Below are 16,824 nucleotides of genomic sequence, written 5' to 3' on the forward strand. Positions count from 1 at the left end.
CAGACCCTCACATTCAGTGTTTTTATCTCTTTATCTCTTAATTTAGTTTATCTTCTAAATTGTTAATGGATATTAAATAATTAATGGACAAACAGTGATGCTTGAAAGGTGAACTGAGGTGACTCTACCTTATAAAGACACTGAGAAAATGCCAAGACTGTGCAGATCTCTTATCAAAGCTTAGTGTGATAACCTTTAGAATCTAAATTATAAAACTACTTTATACACTTTGTGTTTGTGTAGCTTTAGTGTCTTCAGTATTACATTTACAATGTAAAAAAAAAATATATTAAAAAATAAAAACATTGAATGAGAGGATATGTGTCCAAACTTTTGACTGGTTCTGTATTTTACGCTTCAGTTAAGTGATGAAACTAATTGTAACAGCCCTAAATCCAAGCCAAAGGGGTGCAAGATAAAAGAGCAGTGCTCAAACTGTGAACTTGACTGTGCGGAAGCTGAGCCTGGAACACCAGAGGCCTACAGCTGCTGCAGTGGAGCTCACACACACACACACACACACATACACACTGACAACCACACACCTGCGTCTACATCAGCACTCACTGCAATTTCAGATTTTTTTTTTATTATTTCATGAATATGGAGTCCAACACACACACACACACACACAGAACCAGGCCCGGGCCTTCATGCAGCAGCAGCCCTGATCTACACAGCTTTACAGTCACTAAAAGCATTTCTCAGCAGAAAAGAGCAGCATCACACTTCTGCAGTACCAGAGGCGGGGCGAACGGGCCGCTCGCCTCTGATTGGTCAGTTTGCGTTAGGCTTGGTGCACTCTGATTGGGTGGTGGAAAAGTCGATTGAGGAAACTTCCATGCTGCACCTGCCACTATTTCCCATTTGTATTATAGCTTTAAAACTTACAAAAATCTCCAGTTGTTGAGATATGAGCGAGAGCAGCATCATTTTGAGCTATTTTCTGTGATTTTGTTTCAAATAAAATCTGCAGTAAAGAGAGTTAGCGCTGCTCCTCGCTCAGGGGGAGGGATACTGAGACACGCGCTGAGGCTGAGGGAGTGAAGGGGCGGTGCTGCGGCATCAGAGAGAGAGAGAGAGAGAGAGGTAAAGAATTAACTGAGAGAGAGAGAGAGAAAGAGAGAGGTAAAGAACGAACTGATAGAGGGAGAGAGGGAGAGAGAGAATGAACTGAGAGAGCGAGAGAGAAAGAGAGAGAGAGAATGAACTGAGAGAGAGAGATATATAGAATGAATTAAGAGAGAGAGAGACGGGGTGATGAAGGGATAAGAGAAAAAGGGGGAGGGAGAAAGAGGAGAGAGAGAGAGAAGGGGAGGGGAGAAAAACGCTCTCCAAAAAAAAACCGGGACAGTGCGGCTTCTTTAGTTTTGCCGGCTCCGCCGCAACTAACGGAGAGCAGCTGCACTGCCCTGCTCTCTGCTTTCATTTCATATTCCTTTATCTAATCCTCCTTTCTTCCGTTTTCAGTAGTTATTTTAGTGAGGAACGACTCGTTTCAGCAACTTTTGACTGCTGTCGAGTCTTATAGCTTTTTTTTCTCAGTGGTATAGCTAAATATACAGCTTTATCGCGCTTTTGTTTAAATTTTTACGTCGCGTTTTTGTCTTTTTAGACTTTTTTATTCAGTTTGTTTTTCTTCCCCTCCTCAAATCTGCGTCCCAAAGCTTGTCTTCGCTTCATCTGCTGAGAAAAGAGCGCAGCCATGGGGGTAAGGAATTGAATTTGGAACAACTTTGTATGACAATCATATAGGGTGTTGTTGTGACTTTATTATAACTTAATAATGAATAGAAAGAAAGAAAGACGGAAAGAGTGAGTGTGTGTGAGAGAGAGAGTGTGTGTGTGTGTGTGTGTGTGTGTGTGAAACTGCAGAGTCATGTCTATGCGGTTCTGACAGGGAGCTATGACAGGATGGCATTGAGTTTGATGCAGTGCTGTTAGTGTATTTTAGGTTATTAGCAGAAATAAAAAACCCTGTAAGATTGAATTGATTCACATTGAATTCTGACAATGCAACACTTCCAACACAATGCAACGCTTGCATACTGTAAGATGCTGGTTCAGCAGTGTGTGACATTATCGGTGCGTGTGTGTGCGTGAGATTAATGGCACGTATGGTGCACGCACGTGTAAAGAAAGGTGTATGCTCAGACCCCCAGCTCGTGCCCCATCCCCTCCCCCCCCGGGCAGGTGTGCAGTTTTGTAGCATCGTATGTGTTTATGGCTCCTCTTGCTTGTCTTTGGGTTGAGTCGTTTGCTTTTGTTTGACTCTTTATCCTTTTTTAGATATACATACAAGTACCGGCACCGGTGAATCCCACGTGCGTCATAATGCGGTTACCGGCTCCGGTACAGTCGCGCGCGCGCACGCGCGCACACACACACACACACACACACACACACATAAGAAGGCACGGACATAAGGACATTTAATCGTGACATAAGAATAGTTAGCGTATCCTGACATAGCGAATTACAAAGAGCAAACACACACTAACAGGCACACACTGGAAATGCAGTAGCATGACTATGCGTCAGATCATAATTAATTAAAATGAAAAAAAAATCAATCAATCAATAGTAATCGACGTCCTGTAGGATAATGCACCTGCACCAAGGTTCAGCATCCAGGCTTCTGTCCCGCAATATGATGATGGGACACTGCGCAGAAATGATAATGACCTCCTCCCAGGTGTAGGCTGGGAATCTGCCGAGTCATGTGTAAACGCCGGTTGTGTGTGTGTGTGTTAGATGTGGTGGTCTTTCTCGAGGCATGCCGGTGTTCTGTCGTGTTTTGCTACCAACAGATATGTGCTACTTATCGACTCTGCGCATGCGTTTTAATGTGTTTTTTCAGATAATTTTCCTGATACGTTTTTCTCGGGAGCAATATACAAATAATAATAATTAAACTATAATAATCTGATCTCAGTGTCAATACATGCGTGAGTGTTACAACCGTGTAATAAATGAATAATAAAATATAATAAAAAATAAATTCAGCTATTTAGGCTATTCAAATATCATACCTACCCATCCCATAGATTTCTACCGTGAGCATGTTGTATTTTTGTTTTTTGTTTTTTTTTTACCTTTGAATGTACTCTATGGTAGCATGATTTGACAGGGTAGCACAAATCGACAGAACATGGGCATATCGCAGTGACGCAGTGATGCCGGCTGCTAGTCAGCGTTATTTTTCACCACCCGTATTCCGCCAAGCCCCGCCCCACTGCGCCCGGATTGGTCCTTAGTTCACGCTCATGCGCTTGGATCCGCCTAGTGAAGCTGAGCATGCGACCTCCAGCCAATCAGAGTGCGGTAGGGCGTGGCTCGTCTGGACGATCGAACGGCCTGCCAATCTGACCGCGAGAGGGCGAGGCTTGCCGGAATACGAGCGGGATGCGCTAGCGAGCGCAGCCAATCCGCGCTCAGGCGCATGGACGGTGCTGGCCAATCTTAGCGCAGCAGGAGCATGGCAATTCCTTGCGCAGAAGGGCGGGGCGGGGCTAGGCGGAAAACGGGTGGGATTAAAACTGTGCACATCCATGTACATGTATCTGCAATGGAGTGTGATTGGAGAGTGTGCAGGATAGTGTAAAAAAAAAAAGTGTGGAATTGGATGTAATTGAGTATAAATTGAGTAGTAATTGAGAAAAAGAATAAGAAAGAGAAAAAGAGAAAGAGAGAGGCGGGGAAACACTGGAAAAAAGGACGTACTGTACGTACTGTTCCAGCTCACCTTGAGGACACGTGAGGATGCTCTGGGACAGAGCATGTGTGTGTGTATGGGATGGGACGGGACGGGTCGGGATAGGACAGGATGGGGTGGGGTGGAGAGGGGGGGGAGGTGCAGAAATGCAGGTGAGAGCCATATGTGAGACGAAAGGGAAGGGAGGAGGGAGGGAGGGGGTGAACAGGGTCGTCCGACAAGAGAAAGGGATGAGGGAGAGAGAAAGAGAGAGACAGAAAGAAAGAGAGAGAGAGAGAAAGAGACAGAAAGAGAGAGGGGACAGATCATGTTCCAGTGTTCCACCTGAGCTCAGCTCACATTACCCAAGTTCTTATGCACTCAGCCGGCTGGGTTACGGTCCCTCCGCTGGGGTGCTGCTGAAGAGTGAGCGGTGGGGTGTCTGTGAGGACAGGACGCACTGTTCACTCTGGGACGAGTGCTCTGTAGGATTGACGCAGTCCATGTATACGGCTGCGGTATATAGTAGAGCGATATAGAGGTTACATAGAGGACATCGTCTTTGTACCGGAACAGGACTCAGCAGGCCCTGGACATCAGACATAGTTTGTCTAACCGAGTCTAACAATATAATTTTAGTTTATTTTTTTAAAAATTGTGTCAGGGTTAACATCAAGCTACAGCGCAAGACGATCAAGAAGCGTAATTTTGGTTATCTGCCACCACAGTTTGAAACCAATAAACTATCAACATCTAATGATGTTAGAACATAGAATGTCATTATGTTAAGTAGATGTAAGATTATGACATTGAGTAGATGTTCATCAGATGTTGTATGTTATTCGCTGTACCTTACAACTAAATGTCAATATTCTATATGAGTTAAATGTAGATGTGAGAGGTTTGGAAGATATTGGATTTTGCAAACCTGGCCTCAAAGTTTGAAACCAACAAAATTGTAACATCTAATGATGTTATAACAGAATGTCATTATGTTAAGTAGACATAAGATTATGACATTGAGTAGACATTTAAAGACCTTGTTTTAAGATTATAACATTTAGTAGACATTGAGTAGAGTCTACATACTATTAATATGATGTTGATATCAGATGTTTGGAAGACGTTGCATTTTAGCTACCTGACACTACAGTTAAAAACCAAGTTTTGTATATGCAGTATATATACAATGTTTCCTACATTCAGTAGAATCAGACCAATCTATAAACCTTTGTCTACTTAATAAACAGTAACATATACAATTTTAAAATAATAATAGTGTAATAAACAGTAATTGAAAGTAAACACAGTAAATACGCAAATCAAATACATACTAGACTACATTCAAAAAAATATATATAACGCCAAGACTGTTTAAGATATTATTGCGTACAGTCTGATATTGCAATATTTTACACCCCTAGTGGACACCTCCTCTAATAAATGCATTCAGCTACTTTAATTTAAACATATTGCAGGCACAGCCATTGCCTCTTGTAGATATTGGGCTGTAGTCAATAGAATAGGACTCTCTGGAGCAGATGAATTTGGACCTACTGTACCTGCAATTAATGCCTAGTGCTACCCACAGCATTCATCAGTGTTCTGGGATGTTAAAAACTATTCACATACTGTGACATACTTATTCTTATGTGATATACACATACAGCTCTGGAAAAAAATAAGAGACCACTTAAAAATTATGAGTTTCTCTGATTTTACCAAATCGAAACCTCTGGAATATTATCAAGAGGAAGATGGATGATCACAAGCCATCAAACCAAACTGAACTGCTTGTATTTTTGCACCAGAAGTGGCATAAACTTAACTAAAAGCAGTGTGTAAGACTGGTGGAGGAGAATATGCCAAGATGCATGAAAACTGTTAAAAACCAGGATTATTCCAACAAATATTGATTGAAACTTTATGAATATGAACTTGTTTTCTTTGCATTATTTTTGTTATTTCTCATTTACTGCAAATAAATGCTATAAATGAAAATATTTTTATTTGGAATTTGGGAGGAATGTTGTCTGTAGTTTATAGAATAAAGCAACAACGTTTATTTTACTCAAACATATACTAAAACTGATTCAGAAACTGAAGTCGTCTTTAATTTTTTTTTTAAGAGCTGTTTACCACTTCCAAAAAGCATTAGGAACTTTGTTCCATACTTAAACATGGGGTGAAACAAAATATCTATTTTACAATATACTGTATATCTATATATTGTATCATATAAATACAGTATACAAATACATTATCGATAGTGGGTGTTAAATATCAGTATTTTTACTAAATCAAAGACGCTCTAAACTCCCTAAGTCCTCCCAATTTGACTTGCTTCAATACTTTGATGGAGCTCCATCCAGTACCAATATTCCTTTTCTGTTTTTGACCTTGCTAATTCTCCTAAATCTAGTCCAGAGTCCTCTCTACATAGAGAGTAGAGACAGGTACGCCAACAAAATCAGGTTAAAAATTTCTAATAGAGTTACAGATCCACACTAGTAGATCGGCTTAGTGAAGGCTGTCCTCAGGTCAGTGTAAAAGCATTAAGTAAAGGGCTGGGTGCGTGTGGAGGATATCAGGTAGGCCTGCCTGATTTCTTAATTCGGAGCCGGTTATCACGGGTCGAGGCCGGCAGAGGCGAATGCATGTGTGACGCTGGTGCGTGTTTGGGTTCCCAAGCTAGGATTACCCCCTCCTACTGTTCCCCCAGCGTCGCTGCCCTGAGGTTAGCGGAGCGATGAGACTCGGGACATTTGCATGACTTATTCATGCTGTGCTGTCCGGCTGAGACGACGTGAACCTCGATCAAAATCACAAGGCAATTTTATTTCCACCGAGGAACCGAATCCGCACCTCGTGTTTGTTCTCCAGCTCTCTCAGCGAGGCGCTGGTCAGAGGGCACGGTGAAGTTGGGCGGTGTAAAAACAGGCCAGCCACATTTGATTTGATTTTGTTTCCGAGGTACGAGGTGTCGGGTTTTCGATGAGAAGGCAACCGAATAGCTGGGAAACGAAGAGAGAGAGAAAGTGATATGCGTTGCCGTGCATCCGTGTGGGAGCAACGTGAGTGTGAGAGTTACAAAGAGCAAGAGAACGGTATCAGCCTGTTCCTTCCCTTAACACTAAAACAGATCAAACGCATCAATTAGTGTGACGTCCTTTTTCTTATACTTTCTATACTTTGTTCTATATTTAAACATGTGCTATAGGATTCATAAGCATTGTCTTTGTACACCATTCCTGTAGGGATGGGACATCATATCAATATCATAAGAGATACATTAATTGTCAATTACGATACTTGGTGTCAAATAACAACATATTTATTGAAGCATAGACGCTAGGGGTGGCACGGATCACAAAATTCACGGTTCGGTGTGTATCACGGTTTGAGGTCTACGGTTTACGGTTTTGTACGGTTCTTGTTTTTTTTTTTTCCTTTTTTTTTTTTTTATTTTAGCCCCATAATACACGCCGTTACACCAGTGGAACACTGTAATAGTCGCTGAAAAGATTTTACTACCATAGCACTACACTTCTATGACATTACACAGTGCTGCATTTAGCAAAGCATTACATAATCATACATAATACATAATAATAATAATAATAATAATAATAATAATAATAATAATAATAATAATAATGCACAAACGTGAGTTTCAATTTACTCAAAGCACGCTGTTTTTACAATCTCAGAAAGATAGTATTTTGATAGAACAAGAGGGAAGACATGGATGATTTCAACATGTTTTACATTTATTACTCAAAAAAAAGTGTCAGGAATGTGTGCTGCCATCTGGTGACATCCATCTACAGGAACCTTTTTCAATATCACAGAATAGAAATTGAAACATAATATGAGCCCACCATCCAACCAGCTCAACAGAAAACAAAATCAACAACTCTTCTAATCCCTGAGAGTAAGGATGTATTTTTTTCCACTTGAAATTAAAGTGCAGTGCTTTGAAACATATGGCTGGATTTTTTTTAAACCTAAACTTAAAGTGCCATTGTTATATTAAAACAACTTAGAACAAAAACACACAGACACCATCAGTGTAAATATTGCAATAAAACCCTGCACTGCACTGCACTGTTTAAAACAGCCCTCGCCCTTTCACTTAATTCTCATATTCTTCTGCATGAAAATCAGTTTGTCAATATTTTCTGGCAAGAGGCGAGACCTACTTGCAGTGACAATGTCCCCTGCTGTGGAAAAAACACGCTCACTTGGCACAGATGTACCTGGGACAGCCAGGTCATGTTGTGCCAACTTTGCTACATGGGAATACTTATGTGCGTTGGTTTTCCACCATGCGAGGGAATCTTCATCCACAGAAATGCAGCTTGTTTCCTTGTATGAGGTGATTCCGCTGCTGAGGATGAACTGGCTGCCTGAGCTTCACAGTGTTGTTGAGCCTGACAAGAATCAGAAAATAGACATTTAGGAAATGTTAATGACAGTGACACAGTTTAGAGCTTTGATCGGGCCCAAAAATGCCAGCCCGACCAGGCCCGAGCCGTTCAGGCATACCAACGCTATGAGCGATCCACCGATGGAGCTAAAATACAGAGCAGAGCCCAGAGGAACGGCTAATGCGAATTTAATTATAACAGAAAAAAATATGAAATTGGCAAAATCACCAACTAAACTAACCCCAAAATAATAACAAAAATATAATCTAACGAATTTCAAAAGATAAAAACGAAATAGTCAACACAACAGTAGAAAATCAATAAACTAATATAAAAAAACGCTAATGCTAAACTGCTGCCTGATTATAACATTCTAAGTTGTGCAACTTTTTTACATCACAGTTTGATGTGTTACTTTTCTATATTTTGATGATCACGCCATAGCTTTATATAAAATAAAAATAGCATTAAAAACAGACGCCTACATCATGGATATTTTTTTTAAGGCCGAGCCCGCCGGCGAGAGTGTTGGGAAATCTCGGCCCGACCCGGGCTGAGAATCTAAACTCTAACACAGTTACAGTATGTTCCACAGGGCAGTGGGGAATATAAATATTACAAATGCAAAAAAAAAACAACTTTAAATGCAGTTTAGAATTGATAAATAACATTTAGGCCTATTTTAGATAATATACATCATAAAATCAAAATAGCTTACCTGCTCTTCGAGGTTTACAATTTCCAATGTGAGATCATCCCAGATTTTCTGAACGCAGGCTTCATCCAGATAAGGCAAGGACTTGAACCTGGGATCCAGTGCTGTGGCTCTGTGCAGATAATCCTGAATACTATGGTCACTGTATCTGCTTTGAAGATCCTTGGTGATGGCTGCCTTGGCATCTTTGATGGTGGAACTGTCGTCTGCACTTGGTGCCATTGCTTTCAGTACCATCCTCTGCAGTGGCATAATCATTGAGACAGAGGGAGATGTTTCTGTGCTCATCAGGGTAGTCACATTCTTCAAAGGTTTAAGAACATCAATGAGGCCCTCTGTCAGCTTTGTTTCACTGTCGGTTAACAGGGAAATGTCCTTGGCTTTTTTTTTCATATTTTTGTCCGTCACCGCGGAATAGAGGGCGCGCCTGTTGCTCCACATAGCGCTCTAACATATCGTATGTGGAGTTCCAGCGCGTTGGCACGTCGTGAATTAACTTGTGGTCTGGCAGTGTCAGCATGTCCTGCTTTGTTTTCAAGATGAAGGCGGCTGTTGTGCTTCGATGGAAAAAAGTGACCACCTTTCTGACCTTCGCCAGCAGTCGTGAGATTTGGGCTGTAGAGATGGCGCTTTTGGCTGCCAGGTTGACTGTGTGAGCAAAGCAGGATATCTGTGGCCCAAGTCCCTCCGTCAAACCTACTGCATTCACTATGTTCTTGGCATTGTCAGTCGTGACAGGGATGGTGCCGTTGTCCCTCTCCAATTTCCATTCCTCCACCACCTCTCTTAGCTTTTCGGAGAGAAATTCGCTTGTGTGACTCTCATATATTTGGCGCGTTTGCGATTCGCAGCTTCATAACTCCCATTGGGGAGTAATGTAGTGGGCAGTCACTGTAAGGTAACTTTTGGTGGACCTGGAAGTCCATCCATCCGTCGTCAGAGCTATTTGGCATGCCTCAGATAACTCCTTAACTATGTCCACCCTTGTCTCTTCATATAAGTTCGGTTTCACATTGGTGCCAAAGTATCTACGAGAGGGCATGACGTACCGCGGCTCCAGCACCTTTATCATATTCCTAAAGCCTTCACCCTCCACCACGCTGTAGGGCTGCATGTCCTTTGCAATGAATATATGGCTTTGGAAATTGATTTCGCCTTGGCGGTGTCCTCAGCCAGGGGCTGTTTAAATGCCGCGCTGATTGTGAATGGCTTTTTGGCAGGCTCTCCTCTCCTCCCCTCTACTGACACACTTGGGTGATGTCTTCGTAAATGGCCGGTCATATTGGAAGTGTTTCCACTAGCGTATGCAATGCGGGTTTTGCAATGCTTGCATATTGTAACAGTTTGATCCACGTTTTTATTGCCAGTATCATCGTATGTGACGGGGAATCCGAAATGATCACACACCTGATTTAAACAACGCTGGGGCATCCTTCATCTCTGGCCTAGGCAGCCTGCCTTCTCCACTCCCACTTGCCATGTTTGTCCACGCCACCACAAACCTTCGCTTTCGCTTCTTTGGCACGAATGAGAACCACGTGGTGACATACGGGCATTTGGCTATAATGCAAATTTCGAACGTCTGGAGAAAAAAAAAAACGTGGACCCTGTACGGTTTACACACGCCCCGCGCCGTGACAAGCAAACCGTACGGTTCGGTTCCTTCACAAAAACCGTTCCATGCCTAATAGACGCTCTAAACTCTCTAAAACTCGCCCCTCAAATTTGACTTACTGGTACTAAAGTCACTGCTTCATTATTCCAAATGGTGGCGCTATAATCAGTGACTAGACTAGTAGCTCTCCATCCCAGAGGGTAGTTGAACCCAATTGCAGAACAGTTGATCTCAAAGCAGGTAAACCCAAGAAGAAAGGGTAAAACGCCCTTAGAAGATAGGGAGCCAATGAACGGGCGGAAAATGAGGGTGGGCGGAAACTAAAGTCACACCAAGCGCGACAGAGAGAGACAGGGAGGCATTTTATTTTTAGTTTTTTTTATTATCATTCACTATAATTCCTTTTGTACACCAATTACAGTGTTGGTTAATCTATTCTAGCGCATTACGGTCTTCAGTTCTACTAGTGAAGTCCTGACCAATGGGAGAGCTTGTTTCAAACAGTATCTGCCAGGATACCACAGAAGAAAACAACAGTTTAGCTAATTTTTCCTGCTGAAAAAAAAAAAACAGAAAAAGAAAAGTGATATAATACGACCATCTTTCTCCATAATTAAAAAAAAATAAAAAATTATCTGGGAGCTTAGAAGGCCTTAAGGATTCCACTTTGATATTGCCATATCAAAAAATTCCCTTTTTTTAAAAGCACCTACTGCTTTTTTTTAGATTTAAGATTTGCTGTACACTGTGGGATGAAAAGACTAGTATAAGTATAAATAACGACACATAAATTCTTGTTAAGCACATTTGATCCCTTCGTCTACAAAGATCTCGTTTTTATTTCTACACAGAAGCTGCAAATTCAAGGAAGGCTGGAGGGATGGACAGATGGATGGATGTGAGGGGGAGGGGGGAGGGGACGGAGGAGTAATGCGTTAAGCGGGATTTTAGATTTAGGGGTTTTGTATTTGGTTTCATTTCGGAGAACAGAGAGAGGTAACCTACTTGCATATCGTCACTGTCACGCTAAAACCTTGCATCTGTAATTTTGCCATTTTTCACTTTCTGACGTAATGTGCATCTGGCAGCTCTGTGTTGTTGGGCCTACGGTTCCAACCGACCAATAGAAATGCTCCACAATGTTTTCGAATCCATTGACTTACATTGAAAGGTAAAAGTTGCCATTTAGAGATTTCATCTGCAATAATTTAATAAGACACTAGGTAACCATTTCCTCAGATGGAGCTCCATTATTTGCAGACAATACTATTATATTGCTATAATCTAATAATCTACATTACGTTTAAACAACGTAACTGGGTTATTCAAACACCTTAAATGTGATTGGTTGGAGAGCATATTTGCACAGTGCAGCCGTCTGTGATGTCACGATTGGAAAGGTCAATATCACAAAAACAATAATGAAAAAATGTAATGTGCAGTGAGTGAGCGAGCAGGCGAGTGTAGTCACTGAAGAGCGAGCTAATCCCCGTCTTTCGTAATCAGATTATTTAATCTGTACTCACCCTAGTCCTAGTCCACACTGTGCTCAGAGCGGCAGATGGCTCAGCAGGCACCAAGGACGTTCTTGCTCTCTCTCTCTCTCAAACACACACACACACAAATGTGCTCTTATACACACACACACACACACACACACACACAGAAACTCTCAGACTGATAGCTTTAGTCATATTTCCATGAACCAGGGAAGACTTGAAGAGGAAACTTATCATTTGAGGTCAATCTGCCCTCACTTCCTTTTATTCGCTCATGCAGTCTCAGATCTCAGAACACTGTGTTCAGCTGAGCAGTATCAGTATCAACGTATCTGCAGCTTAAAGCTTTTATACATATGATACTCATATGTATAGTTCACCTCATGATCCGGGGGCAGTATAGGTACATATATTGAGTAAAAAGAGTATAAGTACTTATTTCAAAACTATTTAAAATATAAAAGTAAAAGTAACGCAAGACGAGGAAAAAATGCCATTAAAGACAAAAGCATAGGCTGCACCACAGGATCCTATAATGCACTACCCCCCACCCAAAACCCTTTTTTTTTACTAAAAGCTATAATGACTATAATGTTATAAATATAATAAAACTTTAATGTTGATACATTTGGGATGCACTAGGCTTCCTAGTGTTTCAGCTGCATATATGCACATTAAAACTACATGTATTTTATTAGAATGTAAAGATATTAAAAATAAACCTTAGTGTAAACATTTCAAGAGCTCAAGTTATCTTAAAAGAGGAGGCCTGTGTAAAATGAACTTTTGTTGAAGTAAATATGATAAAAAAAGTACTTACCTTTGTTAAATAGCCCACCTCCGCTTTCCCACAGCAGATCCAGTAAGGTTGTGCTTTTTGCCCAGCACTCAATAATCATTTCAGGGCATATTTTGTCCTTATAAATTGCATTTTACATCATTATCCAAGCTTAATGCAGCTCCACACCTCCTTGGTAGAATCCGGAGAGCCCTGTAATTTAAAATGAGGCATTAATAACTTAAAAAGTGCAATGAGAAGCTTATTAAAAACCACTGTTTTCATCCAATGCTAGACATAAATATACATAGACTACAGATAGCCTGCCTCCTGGCTTATTTCTATAGCATGGAGGGTCATAGCACTATGCTATCACAGTATTAGCTTACCCTGGTTTAGCTTTACTAAGAAAAAAAGTATAGGAAAAGTATAGTATTATAAATCTTTAATGTATTGTGCGATTCATATGTTTAGATTTACTGAAACATCTGAAACATTGTGCTGTACTGTACTGAAACAGTAGCATATGCTAACAGAGTGAACGCTACGTAAAAAAAAACACAAATCGTCCAAAAATGATTAAACTTTTGGCCTAAAATAAGAGCGAGGCAGTGTTGAGATTTACGGAGAACAGCTGAAACCCCTCAGTGCTTCAGAGCGTGCGAGAGGAACAGAGAGAAGTGCCTCATGGTTCTGCCGCTAGCTAACACGCTAGTTCTTCATGCTCTGTGAGCGGCTAATCAGGTCTGTGTCTGTGGGGATGGCTCGGGGCCTTCACAGTCTGTGCTTCATAGTAAACAATTACGACAGATTCTGAACACACACACAGAAACACACACACATGGCTGGAGGATAGTCTTAGGAACAGTTTGATTTGGAAGTGAAGTCAAAGTTCAGTTTAATTTCACAGAAACAAAGTTCTGGGAATATCTGTGAGCTGCTGGAGCGCTAATGCTATCCGTTCATTTAGATACTGTGCCTTTAAAACTACATTTCGCCACTGTCCATTGAACATCGTGTATCTCTAAACCAGCACCTATTTAATTTTTTTTTATATATATATAATTTTATCCCATTTGCTCCTCAATTTACAAGGCCAATAACCCAACCCATTCATTAAGATTCTCAGTAGTTAATCCCCCAACACCAGGAGGGTGAAGACCAGCACATGCCTCCCCCGATACATGTGAAGTCAGACTCCGCCTCGTATCAAACTGCTGCTATTGAAGCATTACAGAGTAGCATCACAGTGCACTCGGAGGAAAACGCAGTGACTCATTTTGAAAAGTGTCTATTGGTCCATTCATCAAGAATTTTTCATAAGACTTTTTCACAAAATCAACAAAAAGTGAGATTGGACAGCGACGATATGCTTATATATATATATAGCTCTGTTTTTATTGGCTGACCTGTTCTGTTTTTTTTCTGTTATTTGTTATATTGTATTTAATTTGATTTTCTGTTAAATTGGCCCTTTAATTTTTGGAGGACAAGTTAATTCTTTAACTATGATTAACTGTGTCTAACTTATCAGAGATACAGTAGTTTGGTCTGATTGTATGATTTGAGCTTGTATATAGCCTTTTACTACTTAGAGTATGCAGTTTTTACATAACCAACCACATTGGGTACCACAACAAACAACTTAGCATCACCCTAACTGCTACTTAAGACTTTATAAGCACTTAACCAACCACCAAGGCACACTTCAGCAACACCATAGCAACCACTTTGCAACACATTGGCAATCACCTACACTGTAAAAAATGATGTGCTGGTTTTACTTAAAAATATAGTGCAACGTTTTTGCAAGCTTGTTTTTAAGTGTTACCCACAAATCTTTTTTGATAACTTTTAATTAAAATATTAAACTGATATTACTTAATAATTTGCTTGCAAAAATGTTGCACTATGTTTTTACGTAAACCCATAGAAACATTTTTCGTCATTTTTACAAAAAAAATTACAGTGAAATTACTTAAAAATAAGGTTGCAAAAATGTTGCACCATATTTTTAGGTAGAACCAACAAATATTTTTTAGTCATTTTTAACTAAAATCTTAAACTGACATTACTTAATAATAAGGTTGCAAAAATGTTGCACCATATTTTTACGTAGAACCAACAAATATTTTTTTACTAATTTTTAACAAAAATCTTAAACTGGCAATACTTAATAATACGTTTGCAAAAATGTTGCACCATATTCTTAAATAAAACTAAGAAAAGTTTTTTTTGTCCTTTTTTCAAAAAGTCTTAATACTGACAGTACAAAAAAAAATCACTTTACGCCTTCACATAAAAAAATGTCTTTGTCCAGTGAATAAACTTAATATTAACTTAACTTAATATTGTAAGATGAACATGAGCAAGACAGCAGGTTGAGCAGCTGAACATTAAATATTTAAAAGCAGTTAAAAAAAGTCTTAGACCATTTCAAATGAACTCCATTTTTTTAACAAACAGTCTGTAATTATAGAAATACATGTGTTTTATGCTCATCTGCAAAAACTCTGTAAAACAGTGTAGAAACAAAAATAATATTTTATCCCTTTGTCTCCCTAACCTGCAGGCCAATTACTGAAAAAAAAGCATTTTTACAGTCAGTTGAAATAAGTAGATCAGAAAGGTGTTTGTACATAACTTTTTATATTTATTGCACATCAGAATAGAGCAGAATAAAATCCTTTAAAAAAAACATTTTTTTATATAAAAAAAAAGCAAAAGCAAAAAGTAAACAGTTACAGAGAGTGTCACAGGTGTGCTTCGGCACACGTGTAAAAACACTGGCTCTGATTGGCTACCACCTCTGTCCCGCATAACTCGCCACCTGATTGGCTGAGCCCAGACCTCTTTTTTTTCTCAGGCTGAAGCCCATGGAAACGCGCATGCGCAGTTTATCGCTGTAGAACAAAGAGAAACTCCTAAAATAAACCGTTAAAGTTGATAATATTTTTTTCTAAAAGCAGTGCTCGGATATGAGGATTACTGGAGACTGGACTGATGGATGTTGTGATGTTTGGAGGGGTTCTGACGCCCGGACTCTGAGGTACGCGCTGATATTCTCTGTTTGTGTGTGAGGGGTGTCCTGTAGTAACCCCAGGCGGATCAAAGAGCGTGTTCACAGACCGAACCGTCTAACGCACTCTTATTCAGGAACCGTACATCCGACAGTAAAACGGTTTGCAGCTCCGTAATCCTGAGAGTCAGCAGGCTGTCATTGATATATTGAGCCTGTAATTATTCATAAACACAGCCAGATATTAATTATTAATTATATTTATCTGGCCCGCCGTCGGGCCAGGGCGTGTTAAGAGCGTGTCAAGTTCAACAGGTGTTACACCGAGAACTGTCACCTGTTTAGACCTGGAGTCACAGATCTCTATAGGTCACAGTTCATGGTGAAACACCTGTTACTACTCACTAGCCTGGGCAGGGGTCTGCTCGAATTACTGTTATTATATCATTATATAGTAACGCACTGCTTTTAATCACCAGTAACGTCAACGGCGTTGTAACGACAGGAAAAGTAATTAATTATTTTATCCCGTTACTGACAAAATGACGTCGTTACCTAACGCCGTTACTTATAACGCTGTTATTCCCAACACTGATAATTATAGAACTAAGTGCACCAAGCTGCTCAGTGAAAAGGAGAATGTAAAAAAGGGGTTGAAGTGGCCAATCATTGTAGCTAACATGCGTTAGCCTTATAGCACGCGAACAATACTTTGATTAGCCAGCTAGACCGACTCTGATCTGGCGTTACTCACCGGGGTCTCTAATGCGGTGCACGCTAACGCGGTGTAAGCATTATAGCACGCTAACGCTGTGTTAGCATTACAGCACGCTAACGTGGTGTTAGCATTATAGCACGCTAACGCGGTGTTAGCATTACGGCACGCTAAAAATAAGTTGATTAAGCCAGCTAGACCGACTCTGGTCTACTCACCGGGGTCGCTAATGCGGTGTTAGCATGACGGCCCAGCCCGGTTTGTACGCGCCCAGTGCCGGATTAGCCACCCGGGTGGTTAGCCTACGTGCTAGCTAGCTACATTTGCCCTTTCTTTCGGTTTGATGCTTGCCTATAGCT

General features: G+C 40.5%; 1 protein-coding gene across 1 annotated transcript in view; it reads left to right on the top strand.

Annotated features, from left to right (window-relative positions):
- The first annotated feature begins 1,335 nt into the window (after positions 1 to 1,335).
- atp1a3b (ATPase Na+/K+ transporting subunit alpha 3b) overlaps positions 1,336 to 16,824 on the top strand; it is a 45,698-nt gene continuing 30,209 nt past the window's right edge. Inside the window, exons 1-2 of the mRNA XM_049480720.1 lie at positions 1,336 to 1,606; positions 1,641 to 1,711. Coding sequence (XP_049336677.1) covers positions 1,706 to 1,711 — 6 coding nt within the window. The 5' untranslated portion in view covers positions 1,336 to 1,606; positions 1,641 to 1,705. The remainder of the gene's footprint in view (positions 1,607 to 1,640; positions 1,712 to 16,824) is intronic.

This window comes from Astyanax mexicanus, chromosome 6 (assembly GCF_023375975.1).
Source record: "Astyanax mexicanus isolate ESR-SI-001 chromosome 6, AstMex3_surface, whole genome shotgun sequence".
Taxonomy (NCBI): domain Eukaryota; kingdom Metazoa; phylum Chordata; class Actinopteri; order Characiformes; family Acestrorhamphidae; genus Astyanax; species Astyanax mexicanus.